Source organism: Diorhabda carinulata, chromosome 6, assembly GCF_026250575.1.
Source record: "Diorhabda carinulata isolate Delta chromosome 6, icDioCari1.1, whole genome shotgun sequence".
Lineage (NCBI taxonomy): Eukaryota > Metazoa > Arthropoda > Insecta > Coleoptera > Chrysomelidae > Diorhabda > Diorhabda carinulata.
This window is the reverse complement of record NC_079465.1, coordinates 10,362,596-10,377,858: the sequence shown is the minus strand read 5'-3', so window position 1 is coordinate 10,377,858 and position 15,263 is coordinate 10,362,596. Positions and strand designations below refer to the sequence as shown.

Genomic DNA, 15,263 nt, shown 5'->3' with positions numbered 1-15,263 from the left:
GAAAATATTATCCAAAAAGCGGCATTAGTCTTACGAAAAACTATTTTGACAATGGACAAGAAACAATTACCATCTAAAAATCTTTCAGCACAGCATTTAATTGCAGGTGAAGCTTCTATACCGCAAGAATTATTTGATTTTTATTCTACTCTCATAAGTGGTTCTAGACAGAAACGAAAAAGTAGCTTAAAATGTATTCGTCAAGTACGGTCTTACTGTCAAGATATTATTTATGCAATTCATAATGGTCAAGTCAAGACGTCTAAGCATATCACGCTGGGTATGACTCTGAAGAGTTTAACAAGTAGCAGAAAAATTGTAGATATAATCAACAGATATGGTCATTGTATCAGCTATCAAAGTGTCGAAGAACTTGAAACAGAAACCACCTATGCTTCCATTGAAAAGTCAAATTTATGCCCCGAAAAAATTAAAAAAACACCTGAACTTTGTACTGGACTGGCTTATGATAATTTTGACCGCTTTGTTTAAACTACTAGTGGGAAGGACACTTTACATGACACCGTCGGAATTATTTATCAGAACATCGAATTCAATACATCTGAAGAATCTGAAATATCCGAGGCACCAGTTCCCACTAGTAGAGACAATTCACCACAGAAGAGGAAAAGGAGACGAAGAACTTTTGAGGCAATAGCTTCAGAAGAAATTCCCTATCCAAAAAAACCAAAAATGACAAGTGATTTGCAGATTATGGCTGATGAAATTGATTACCAGGATTCCATGCGGTTACAGGTTGTGATTATAATCCTGCATTTTTCCGAAAAGGAAAGTTGAGGCCTTTTAAAATTTAAAAAAAAAACTGAAGAGTATCAAACAGCTTTCATTAAATTCGGTAAACACGAATTATTCGAAAATAATAATGAACAACAAAGCACTTTTGATATTATTCAACGGTTTATATGTGAGGTATACAATGTCGGTTCGATAACTGATGTTGATGCAGAACGGCTTCAACTATTCATTAATACATATCAGGTCTCAGATATTAATGAAGCGTTTAGCCGTAAAAAACTACGAACTTTTGATGCTAGCAGTCTGCCACCATGTAAATCCGAGCTGCTACAACAATTTCTGCGAGCCAACTATGTGTCTAGCATTTGGAAGAATGCAAATCAGCAAATTCCAACAATTTATCAACCCGAGAATAATGGTTGGGTTCTCGAAGATAATCAGTACCATTTTAAATGGTTCGAAGGTGATCAGTTGCCAAATTTCGTCAGAGAATCACTGAAAACTATCTCAGGTATAATACTACTTCAAACCATTATACATTATTTTTTGATATTTTCAATCCCATTAACTTTTTCATATTTCTACAGAAACTGACAAAGAAGAAGAAGAAGACGATATGGAATGGAGTAACAGTGACGAAGAAAATGATAACATTGATTATTATGATGATAATGAATATAATAATATTTTCTTTAGTACACTATAATAATAATCTGTAATGTCATCAATCGATTTTTTATGCTTTATAATAACTTATAATGTTATTAATATATTTTAAATTAAATTTTTGAGTATTATTTATTTGGTTTTTTTTATAATCTGTTATTGAGGGATCGCGATAGACCTATCTCGCCATCTCACTCGCACCCACCATACATATACTGTCTCGCGCTCGCTCCTACAGCGACCCTATATCATTGTCTGGCAAGGGGTTGGAACTATCAAAAATGTCTGGCTGATGAGGAAACATCATCTAATTATTACCTAAGTTTTATATATAAAAATCAGCTTTTATACTATAACATAAGTAGAATTATAATTTCATGAACATTAGGGGTGTCTGGCAAGGGGTTGCCACGATGTTAAGTGTCTGGCAATCAATAACGTGATTTTTAATAATATTCTGAAGGTAATACCAAAAAATCACACTTTATTATTTGATGAATTTAGATCGGTATTTTACACACCTTTAGTACCGTTTACCTGCCAAAGCCACAGTAATCCAAACTTCATAATAGTCCATCGTTCTTACCTGTGTTGGGAGCATGCGCTGACAAACTTTTAGCTTTTATAAAATAACGAAGGTCTGGGGTTCACGGGCTATTGCTCTAGCATGCACAGGTCTCCTTACATTACATTTTTTACTAGTCAAAATTAGTAAAGATCAAACTAGGTGTTCTACGCTGTTCAGCCTAGTCTGTACCGGTTTATACTATCACATAAAGGATGAACTGATATGGCCAAGGAAAAATTAGTTTGTTCTAAAATAAGGATTGGTCCGTAATTCCATTTTCTTACGATAGAAAAGTGAAAATTTTGTCACTAGTAAAACTGCAAACTCTGTGTGTCTTGGAAAAGTGTTGTACGTAGAGTGTTTTTTACATTTTTTCTATCTGCCTTCTAGGTTTTCGTCTGTATACCATATTTTCATTAAATCAACATTTTTCATACTAACATTTGTTAAGACACCTTAGTATAATTTGAAAACAAAACATTAACGTTTCAGCTACTGGGAAATTATTTAATTACGGTTATCTGTGACTAAAAACGATAGTGATAATGAATTTAATCGTATAATTATCCCAAAATCAACAAATGCTTCTAAGAAGATTAAAAACGAAACGATGCAATTTAATGAACACGTGTAGGTGTTGGAAATGTCTGTAATGAATTTTTTCTCATATTTCTCTCTATAATTTTTGATAGTGAAAATATAACCTCATTCTACTAATAGAACTCAACAAAAAATGATTCATTTTGTTCAAATAAGTGTTTTCTTATGGTATGCCGAACGCTTTCTAATTTATCTTAATCACTTTTTGCCAAGTATGGTCACGCTAGACCCAATAGTATCTATGAGTAATTTTGAGTAAAACTTAATTCAAATCAAAAAGTTAAACATATTGCTGTTAGATATCTACGAGTATAATATAAAATACATACAAAAGGCAAAAAATATAACTTATCCAAAGAACTTATCTTTATTCTCTTATCGTTTTTTCATCTTTTTCGTGTACAGGGATCCATGTTTTTCACGAATATTATGAGCATGTTGCCGGCGATTTCCTACCTCAGGTGGCAAATTTTTTATTGTTGCTAACTGCTATAGAAAGTTTCGTGTCACCAAATCTGTTCCAATTATTTGCAAAAAGTCGTATGCCCATTAATTGCTTCCATATTGAGCAAAGAATATAACACTACCATGGACCAGCGTCTGGTATTTCTCGCACAATTGTAGATCGCTGCTTTTCTATCTAACTCGTCAACTCTAGTTTTAGTTGCTGTGAAAAAAGTTAGGATAGAATGTTTGGCTTTCTCTTCTGTGGCTGCATCTATTTCTTCATCATGGTACATACTAGAAACAGGTATTACATTCTCATCCTTTCTTGGCGCATAAGCCAAACTAATATGAATTCATGGGTAATAATTTTATAAACTCTGGGGGTAACTGCCGCTTATTTTTCTTAAATTGCCAGCAGCCTCAGTCTATGGTCTCGAAACAAATTATCCACGAGTTCGTAGCTGGTAAACCAGTTATACGTCGTAATATTTCTCCAGAAATAGGTTGAATCATTCATAGGACAAGAATCCTTACGTGATTACTTAGCCTGTAGGATCCCATGGGATGTAGTTCAACATAAACTTCCAAATTTGATGTATGAAACATTCTGGCGGTCACATGTATAAAAATCTTGATGCCGTACTTGTTCGGTTTCAACGGTATATATTGTTTAATACTACACCGACCTCTGAATGCTTTGAATTTTTCATCTGCGGTAGCATATCCAGAGATGGTGAGATATTGTTGGCAATTTGAATCGGTGCGAGTTTCGCATTTTTTTTGCTTTCTTTCCTAGTTTCTTTGTTATCAGTGTGGATTATATGCATTAAAAGATGTTGTAGTGACATGTCAAGCCAAAATATATCAATTTCAGTACCATCTCGATTCTATGGTTTCAGTATTGAGACGACTTCGTGAGTACCTGCCAATTATAGTAAACCAAATAGAGCATTTATTTTTGCTTGGTTTGTTAACTTTGAAGCTTTTGGACCATTTCATTAATTTGGTAGATTTGTATCATATTTGTTTGTGTGTTCAACAATGATTTTAAGCATAATGTCATTAAAATATAACATCCAGCAGTACATAAGGGTTTTGGCGTTTTTTGCTGTCCCTTTTACTCCAGGTAAGTGAATGTTTGTTATGGCAGCTCGCACTCTTTGCAAAAATGGATGTTTATTCCACGTTGTCATATCATCTTTCAAATAAAGATTCACATGTCCTTTAAGTTCTCCTTCCAGTATATGTTTCCTCCTCAACCATATTTTTTTCATCTGTATCCTCCTTATCACCATGTGACTCTTCAGTTGGCTGAACGTCTTCCCAAATACGCAGAAGATGTGCTTGGTGTTTTTCGTACGAATTAGCCATTTCAAAAACACAAAAAACGAGATAATACAGGGAGTGCTAAAAAAATAATACTTAAAATAGAAAATATTTTCGGCGCTATTTCTCATATATGAAATTTCAGTTGCATCATATTAAAACCAAAATAATATGAAATCAATTAGCCGCCTTGGGTCAGACATCAAATATTTGCAGGTCTCATTGTTACATTAGCGATTAAATGGCGACTGACTACGTGCATCTATTGTCCGCCTCAAGTTAGGAAACAGAGAGGTACGCTCCTAAACTACAATACAAACTAAACGGTCTTGGTCAGATACACCCAGCGCGACTACTCCCTGGCTGAATAATAATTAGAAACTCTACATGAATCTAAACGAAAATGCTTCAAAATTCATAAAATTGATAACCTCACTCGTTATACGTTACCTCAATTAGTGGAATGAAAAACCTACTAGGCTTTCGTACTTTTGGCTACTTCTATAAAAATAAAACTTCTGTTATTGGAAAATTCCTCATTGCTTCATTCCTTTGTATTGATAAGTGTGATGCGATGTTTCGGTAATATTAATAATGATTCTCTCTAAATCATATATCTAGTAGATTTTGGTGTTCTTGCCTTCAATAAAAAGTAAATAATTAGGATTTTACATATAATTTAAATGTAATTATAGAAACATTTTATTAACAGTAACGATACAGATATTTGAAGGTCATCTAATTACGGCCTTATCAGTGACTGGAAACAATAGTGATAATCAATTTAATCTTAAACAAATTTAATAAATAGTATATTTAAAAAATTATTAAAAAAAATAATGAGAATATGCAGTTCCATATACATAATAATTTTGCTAGATACTTTTCGATAATAAAATAGACAATATGGTCTAGAAGTTTCTCTTTTCCTAGATTCCACAAACCCCAAAGAAGGTTTACTTTGCTTGTTCTAAATAGATCCATTTATATTTCTGAAATGGAAAAACAAGTTAAATTTTGATTGAAGTAGTTCAAGAATATGGTTTTCCAATCTGGTTTCTTCTGGCGTCATTCATGATCAAATCAGGGTAAAACGATCTTATAGTAAGTTGAATATTAATTAGTTTGAGTTGACTTTAGATTTATCTAATGCCATTCTTGCCACTTGACCAAAGCCAAAAAACCATTCCTTTCGTTGTGTTTCTTCTTTGTACAATTTATGTTTAGCTCATGTTCAAAGATCCAATCAGTATTTTGATATTTTTTTCGGGATCATATGCCTAGATCTACTACTTTACAAAGATATACAAAGCAATTTTTATATACAGAGTGAGTTTTATGTATGGAACGCCTCAATTATCTCGGAAACGGCTTGTACGATTTTTATAAATTTTTGTGTACAAGGGTCTTGTGATACCGCCGGTATTATGGCGATTTCTACATTGTTGTCAGATATTTCCTTTTTCCGAAAAAATTATGGACTATGTTATTTCAAATAAATCGAATAGTATATTTTTTCTTCTCGAAATCCTTGATAATTAGCTTTCATTCGATGTTTCCTATACTTAAATGCTGGAGTTATGCCTGTGATTATTTTTATCAATATCCTATTCTTAATGCCTTTTCTCATCAAATTCGACTTGTTTTTGCTTCTTTAGATTTGTAAATTCCTCAAAATTTTCCATAACCGCTTCATAAGTTCATTATCTTGCCTCAGTATTATTCCATGTTCAGTTTTCACTTATTTCATATTAATAGACTCTCATATTTCTTTGTATTTTTTTATTTAATCCCTTTCATATTTTTAACAAATTCCTATGGTCAATCTTTGCTTATCTTCATCTTTTTCTATGAATTATATAATTTTCACCTTTGTTCCACTACTACTTATTAGAGTTTTGTTCCTGTCAATTTTGGTAATGCTACATACTTGTATTCTATGTTCAATATTATACATTTCCATTTGTTACGTTACGTTACATGTATTAATGCTTTTCTATATTTCCACCATTTTTGCAAGACATAATTTGAAATGCTACATTTGATATTTGAATCATTGTCTTTTTATGTACATTTTGAAATGTTTCATCCGATTTTCAAATCCATAATTGTCTCCAAATAAATGGTCAATACCATGCTGTTCTCCCTGTAGCTTTATAGCTATATTCATACTGTTTTTGCAACCACCACACCAACACTTACAATTAGACTGTCCAACGCGCATTTAGATAACCAAGTTTTCATTTTCAGAAAATGAAGGTACCTAAAGCAATTTATTGTGCGTGTTGGTAAAGTGGCAGAATTAACAGTGTGTTCAGTTTCTCATAAATATTACGTTCAAATAAAAATGGTTTCTCAAAACTAATTGAACTTTTTTCTTTTCTTGAAGCGTGAGCCGTTTCAAGTTCTTGATAAATTGAAATTGTTCCATTCAATTATCGTCTGCTTCTTACAGTTCTTCTAATGATTGATTATGGCAGTTTATAATGAAACAGTCGATGAACGCTTTAAATTTCATCAAATTCGTGATGCAATATGATCCTCTATACCTTTGTTGACCAGAGGGTGTATGCGATCAGCTGATGGGTTGTTACATTTGTTTATGGTTTCATTAAACATTTTTTGATACCTTTCGGAATTTTCACATAAAAATAGCTTACTGGTATTGAACTTCAATGCAAAATTCTTGTGAGTAGTCCAGGAAATAGGGTTAAAAAAATTGTACAAAAAATTGAGATTAGGTTCACTTTACCCCCGAATTAATTTTGTATATTGTACAGTTACACGCTTTTTGTTTCTTAAAAGTGAAAACTACCCCTAATTGCAAAAAGTTATAAAATAACATTTCAATCCTTAACTTGAATAAAATTTGGCTTGAATTAGTTAAATAAGGATTGTTTCATGCTGTAGCATACAATTTCATAATATTTCAGCCCTCATACGCCACCGTTGATAACTTAGCAATTTTTATAAAATGATTTAATTGATCCAACTCTCGAAGTCGTTGTGGTCTTCGTTCTCTTCAATTGCTGGTTTTCTGCACCCTCATAAAGTACCGCACCCTTTTTATCATTGATAAAAAATCATTTTTAAAAGTTCATCTGGTGCAGGCGATTTGTTCATCCGTACGGGGTGTGATAAACAATTAAATGCCATCCCTAATCTGTTGTTCGGATGTTTCCATTTCCAAGCCACAGTTGAATTTGGTAAAATCATTCTTTTGTGTGCTCGTTCAAGGAATCAACAGTAGGCGAAAGGAAGATAGCTTCACTGCACTGTTTTTTGTTGTGGCTTTTATGAAATGCTCATACCGCATATGTTCGAGAAAAGCTTTACTACTTTATCACTCTACTGTACATATACACACGCAGTCACATTAGCAGATGTTCCTTTTTCTCTCTTTCTCGATTTGAATAGAAAAAATGGAAAGTAGTTAACAACGCTACAAAGCGTTCCAAAAAAAATGGATAGGTTTTATAAACATAGCTCCTTCGTTTTTAGTGATAGTAAGTTTTTTCTAACATGATTTTGTAGGAATTTTTTAAAGCTGTAAGACTGTGTGAATCAAATTTCTCAATTTTTGAATGGAGTTAGTTTAAAGGGCTTGGATAAGGTGATGTTCGCTTGTAAATGTAGGTTTTTAACGGCTATATCTCGTGAAATATACACTGTGAATAAAATTTGCATACAGGAAAATTAACAAGCTACAATTTAGTATTTTATAATTTTTTTCGGATTCTAAAGTAAAGATTGAAAAATACGAAATTGCAAAAAATCGTTTGTGTAAACTCCAATTTTTCTAAAATAACTCATTTGACATTTGTCAAATTTCTTGAGTGTATTGATAATACATATACATTAGGGGGTTGTTTTTACTGATTTTTTCTGGAACTCTGACTTTTTATTCATAATTCGCTCAGTTTTTATGTTAGAAACTCTAATTACTACTTTACAAAAGATTCTTTGAATTTTCTCCAAAAAATGCAAAGCTTTCCCATTATTTGGAAACTAACCTTTCAAATTATGCCATTAACGAAAAAAAAATAACTATCAACGTGCCATGTCTCGGTAAGCATTGGTCTGTGGAAATTTCGAATGAATCCGGGACGCAAAAATTGCGAGCCAAAATGCGTCATTTCCTGGACCAGATTGTGTAAATCGTAGCTCTGTAATAACAAATCCTCAACATAGAACTTATTATGTAACTATATAAATATGGAATATTTGGAAATTTCCACCGACATTTGAACGCGACGTGATCTTAATTTTATTCTGGGTTAAGCTCCGTTATCAACTCACAGCTGATATACCTGAACTCAGGTTATAATTTCCGTAAAACCCTTTAGATTCTACTCATAGGTGGCCTAGTATACGAGTTAAAATCATTGATCAAGCAAAAATCATTGTTGATTCTGATGAGGTTTGAGTTGACAATCCACTCGAAGAAGTAAATACTCTTCTCCTTCTTAGATGAACAAAATTATTATTTAAAAAATAGTTGTTACTGTGCATTGTGGCGTTTTTTTATTGAGGAGTTTTTAAAAGCCATCCTGATAATCTAGAACAACTATAGAATTTGTTCGAGGTTTGATATCGTTGTTTGAGTGAAGATTACGGATTAAGAAAAAAACTTTCCCTCCGCTATAGGGACATCAGGAAAAGAGATATTTGATACGAAAAGCATTGTAACGATTTAGAAACAACTTTATTCAGCATTAATTTTATTTTCTTGCAGATTATTGAAACATTCTTTAATGTTTCAAGTTGTTCCAAGTATATATTTTTTTCTGGTAGACGACTCATTCAATTTTTCAAAATTTTTTCGTAAGTTTTATTGATTTTTTGAACATTTTCCTTTCGAGAAGTTCTACCTTTACTTTGGTTGGTTATGGTGTTCCTAAGTAGAGACTTTTTTCAACAAAAGTCATAGTCTGCATTGTAAGCTACCAATCAGTCTGAGACAATAACTACAGCTTTTCATACTTTTCAGTATTTGAAGATTTTCTACGATATGGATTAATAAACAGCTAATCATACCCATCAATTGCTGGACTGAGGATTGATTATGTCCCTAAATTTCTATTTACACGAACTATGATAGTAATCCTCAATCAGTTTGTTTGACAATAAATATTTAAAACATCAAATTTTAATTTACATGTTGTGCCTGTTAGCATTCTATGATATACTTGTTTCCTAACCATTATTTTTATGTGAAATGTATGTATCACTACTAAAATTATGTTGTGAGCTTGTGTTTGCACTTAAATAGAAATCAATTTATTCGATTTTTCTAAAACTCGTGTTACATAAAAATCAACATATTTTTTTATTATATCCATTTTTCAATATTACGGAGCATTCTATTGAATCGTCCTTTTGTTGCAACGTGTCAATTTGACGCCAAAGTTCAGGTATCGGGTTGCCTCGTGCGTTATTTTTTTCTCGTGGTATATATCACTTGCTCCGAGCAGGGTCAATGAAGAAAATAAAACACTCGAGGGGTCAATACGGCGATGACGTATTCGCTGAAGCCAGTTGAACATTTTTTACTTGTCCTCCTGGATTAGTAGCCTAGGTATATGCTACGATAGTCTATTTCAGAAAGGTATAGAGTAATAAAAAATAACATGGGGATTTCCGTCCAGTTCGGCTCAATTTCGGAGTCGGCCTTAGGTGTAGGTCTTGAAATAGTATTGTTTGTAATATTAAAATTTAAAGTAATTGCGTAAGAGAAGTGTCAATATCGAAATATTTTGTAGTACAGTTACGTTTTGCGTTTAATAGGTACCGTTTAACCTTCTATTAGTACCTCTGCCTAATTCCAACCCTATTTCAGGTTCAGCTTTCCTTTTTACGAGTATCCTACCAGCACGCCTTTGGAACACTATTTTCAGAGTCTGTGAATGGATAACAATAGGCTAAACCCATATAATGACCCTAACCCGGGTGGTACTACCTGCACTTGATAAAAAGAAAGAATTTTACAATGAAATCAATGCCAAACTATGAAATTGGCTTAAATATTCGTTGGGTCACTCTGTAGTCCTTTTGCATACCTAATGAGATTTTATTACTCTATACCGTTCTGAAATAAACTGTAGTGCTCCGTAGTTTTTCAATTTCGGTGTCGTATAAGAAAACGAAATAACAGTTGAACTCATTTTCTTCTATTAACATCTGAAAAAAAAAAATAATCTATACATGAAGACATATCAAAATAACTGAAAATAGTTGGGAAAAGCGACGATGCCAAAACGAAAACCCTTTAGTTACTACTTGATAAATACCAAATAAGTTACAATCGGTATATTCCAAAGCGCTAACACGACTACCATTGAGATTTGAATACTCCTGTTTATGTAAGGTTAGCGGTCCGGTGTGGTTGTTTGTAAGCACTATTACTGACCTACCTTTCCCAAGTTAATGACTTATATTGGTTTACCTGTGCTTCTCTCACTTATGTTCGGACGGACTGGCGCAGAACTGTTCAACTGACTTCATATCTTGCCTTCGTTGTACGCTGTGTGGAAAAATGCTGCTGGCTCTTCAAAAACTGCCTTTCATCTTTCAAAAATTGTTACCGGTATTTACCCTATACACCAATACGCTGGACCAGCGCGGATTCAAGTTGGGACTATACCTACATTGTATTCCTTGGTCGACGTCGAGGAGGACGGTGGAATTACTTCTTTTTCTCGACTAGGTACCATCTCTTTTATTGCTGATGCGTTTCCCTTTCTCTAGCGGTGTGAAAGGTGAAGTCACCTTTGGCTACGGTTACTTGAGAATCGGAGTGCGGGGGAGAATACAACCCTATAACCTAACTATATTTCACATTTAAGCTGGGCTATTTTCTGGTTATACTCATATTTTCACGTTGAACAATAACAGAAATATAAAAATATAAATAGAAATATAAAAATATAAATTTCCATGTAAAATCAGTGATATCGTGGCTTTTACGTTTTATAAAAATAATAACTTCGTTACATCATACACTATTTTCCCATTCAGTCGTCATAGTACAGCCTGTTAATTATTAATATAGAGTTTTGTGATGATTTATTTTATGAAAATCACAACAATTCGGAAAATGTTGAATGAATCTGTTAAATGGATCGACGACCATGTAGCACAGCAATGAAATTCAAATACGTCTTCAAATTAAATGAGTGATTAGATAAATGACAACATATTTATAGCTAGCATCATACGAGGATGTATTTATATCTAGTTAGCCTAGACCCAGATCCAAGCATAAACAAAATATTGCGTTACCATAGTAACGAACAATAACTTATTAGAAGTGTCAGTGTAAAGCTTGACGTCAAAAAAGTAAACCAGAGTTACGCACTAAATTAAAAAAAAAGATGTCTACTGACATTGTGAAAATCGAAAAATGGGAGCATCGAGCCATCATCAAGTACCTGTATTTAAAAGAGGTAAGCAGATTTACGAAGATATGCTTAATAGCCTTGGTGATCAATGTCCTTCGTTTGCGACCGTGAAAAATTGGACTGCAAGTTTCAAAAGAGGTAAATTTTCCATTGAAGATGATGACCGATCGGGAAGGCCAGTTTCTGTGCCAGACCCCGAAAATATCGATGCAGTTCATGACATGATTGTATCAGACCGTCGAATTGGGCTAAAACGAATATCTGAAGCACTGAATATTTCATACGAACGCGTAAATCATATAGTTCACGTCCATTTGGACATGAGAAAAATTGCTTCAAAATGGATCCCCAAATGTTTGAATGTTGACTTAAAGCGTGCAAGGGTAGAAGCATCGCGTTTGATTTGTGCTCGATTTGTAGACTTCTTAAACCGAATTGTTACTATGAATGAGACTTGAGTAAATTTCTACGATCCAGAAACAAAGCAACAATCGATGGAATGGCGACACTCTGGTTCTCCAAGACCTAAGAACGTTTGTGTCCAAAATATGCTGGAAAAGTTCTTGCTTTAGTTTTTTGGGATTGCCATGGAGTAATCATGATTGATTTTGAAAAAATTGAAGAGAAAAGACGAGGAAAGCTATCCAAAGGTGTTTTGTTTTCGCAGGACAACGCCCCTGCACACAAATCTCATGTTGCCATGCAAAAAATTCGTGATTTAGTGTTTGAATTAGTGCTTGAAACACCTCCCTTATTTACCAAATTTGGTTCCGTCCGAGTATCATCTCTTTCCTCAACTGAAAAAAATTTTAAAAGGTCGTAGGTTTTCTCCAACGAGGAGGTAATTAAAGCTGTGGAGGTCTGGTTTGCAGAGCAAGAAGAAACATTTTTTTTGAAAGCTCTGGAAACGTTGCAGGTACTCTGTAATAAATGTATCCAATTGAGAGGAGAATATGTTGAATAATAAAATATTTTGACATTTAAATTTTTTTTGGTTCTACAGTAGGCTAAGAACTTTTCAAAAAAACTTGAATTCTCGAGTCCTTATCTTTAAAAATAACTTCTAATTTGGGAAATTGATTTACACCCATTGTTAATATTTTTGCTTTATAAACATGTAGTTAATATTTGTCATATAATTTGCAACTCACAAGTAGATTTTAATAATATCAAATTTTCTTAGCCTCATCTTATAAGGTGAGTATTGTTAATAGAATAAAGAAAATATTAAGTGAACACAACATAGATTTAGAAAAGTGTTCGGAAGTTATTAATTTATAATTTATATACTTTAATTTGCACAAGATGGTATAGTTTAATTGTTTTATATTTCAGGAATAATTTTGATGTTAGTTAACTCGGCGACAAATGTTTGGACGTCCCCAGCTATCATTAAGTTACATTCGAATGATACAAATGAGAACATTCTAGGTAGAGACATAACTACATTAGAAACATCTTTATTATTAGGAATACCAGGAGTTGTCTCAATAATAGGAGCCTGTTTTCTACCAAAATTAGCAGATTTTATGGGAAGAAGAAGAAGTCTACAAGCTATGGGTCTGGGAACGTTCCTCAGTATTGTGGGATTAGCTTTTAGTAATAATATTTATTCAATCATCGGATTCATGTGTCTGGTGCAAATTTTTTGTGCTGGTGTATGGGGAATACTTCCATTATACTTAACAGAAATATGTGATGACCACAACCGAGCTAAATATGGTTGCCTAATGACTGTTTTTTCTCCCATTGGTCAATTGTATGGTCTTATCATAGGACCGATGTTCAATTATCGCATATTCACCCTCTTAATTGGAATACCTCTAATACCCTTTTCATTATTATTCTTATTTGCACCAGAAAGTCCAGCGTACTCTCTTTCAAAAGGAAGATACGACGAATGTCTTGAGACATTAAAAAAATTGAGAAGTAATAAAACTGACATTGAAATAGAGCATGACTTCAATAATTTGAAGAAAAGTATTTTAAAATTAGATGCAAAGAAACAATTCAGTTTGATGATGCTGATCAACTCTAAAGAATGTAGGATTGGATTGTTTCTGGCTTTACTACCAATTCTTCTCCAAATTTTTTGTGGTATTCAAGTAATAACACCTCTTTTGGGACCAATCTTCAATGATTCCGGCTCAAATATATCTGGTAACAATATAGCTATTATTGTTGGAACAGTGAAGCTTATTACTTTTATTTTCACTACATTTGTTATCGAGAATACAGGAAGAAAACCAATGCTTATTATATCTGCTTTTGGAGCTGGTATATCCGCTACGTGTTTAGGTGTATTGTTCTATCTAAAAGACATAAAATCACCTTTAATCGATAAATTCCAATGGGCACCGGTGGTATTCGTATGTATTTATTTTGTATCATACTCAATTGGACTTGGTCCGGTTCCAATGGCTATAATGAGTGAATTGTTCACTTCTGATGTAAGAGCAACTGCCATTGCTGTCATTTCTACATCAAACAGACTTTTAATGGCCAGTTATACTGCCCTCTATCCCATATTAGCTGAAACGATTGGAACACATTGGTGCATGTGGATGTTTGGGGTATCTTGCTTTCTTGGATCTTTCTTGATATTCAAACTGTTGCCAGATTTTCGAGGAAAAAGTATTGTGGAGATTCAAATAATTTTGAAAAATTATTAGATAACTCCAAATAGAGAATAAATAAACAACAAACATTACAAAAATGTGTTTTTTATTAATATATCAATAATCCCGAGTAGAAATAATCCTATTTTATTTCTAAGATAATTTGTAAGAATTTGCAGCTTACGGTATTATGAATATATTATTTATTATGAATTATGAATATATTTTCTTCATAAATATAAAACATACCTTAACACAAAATTGAAATAATTGAATTACATCTATTATATAATTTTTATAGCAGTATCTCTTTTAATTCATGTGACAAGCAGTATTAATTTGATAATTTGAGTTCGTTTTATCAGTCTGCTCGTTAGTATAGCCTTTATATACAATGTCTGTCGTGAAACATATATGTTAAACAACATATTAATAAGCAGAAAATGAAGGTTACGAAATGTTAAAATCCGATTATTTGTAGACAATTTAGGAATAATATGAGCGATTTAAAAGTTTAAATGAGTTGGTAGAGGTCTTCGACCTCCAAAAGAAGTTCATGATATGCAAAAAGAGCATAAGCTTCCAGTTTAAACACGTTATATAAGTATTGAAGTATTTACAAAACAGCTTATGAAAAAACTACTTTTTGGCCACAAAAAGTTTTTTTGTTTGTCCGCATCCATATTACTCACTAGATTTATAACGAAAGGATTTCTGATTCGTTACTGAAATGTGGAATGTGATAAACGGGAAACTTTTAGCTTAACTTACCCCGCTTGTTTCGCGAATATATAAGTGAGTCTACGCCAGTCGGTTTTCGATCGCGCATCAATGTACTTTGCCTTCCGTGTTGCCCCCAGTGTATACGTGCACTGGGCGCGC

At 33.0% G+C, this 15,263-nt stretch overlaps 1 protein-coding gene across 3 annotated transcripts in view; it reads left to right on the top strand.

The window, feature by feature from the left end:
* The window catches only part of LOC130895309 (facilitated trehalose transporter Tret1-like), a 66,102-nt gene that overhangs the window by 10,858 nt on the left and 39,981 nt on the right, over nt 1-15,263 (top strand). Inside the window, exon 2 of one of the 3 annotated variants that reach the window (XM_057802534.1) lies at nt 13,099-14,479. The exons of the other annotated variants lie outside the window; for them this stretch is intronic. Coding sequence (XP_057658517.1) covers nt 13,099-14,435 — 1,337 coding nt within the window. The 3' untranslated portion in view covers nt 14,436-14,479. Of the gene's footprint in view, nt 1-13,098; nt 14,480-15,263 lie in introns of those variants that run through there. 3 annotated transcript variants of the gene reach the window in all.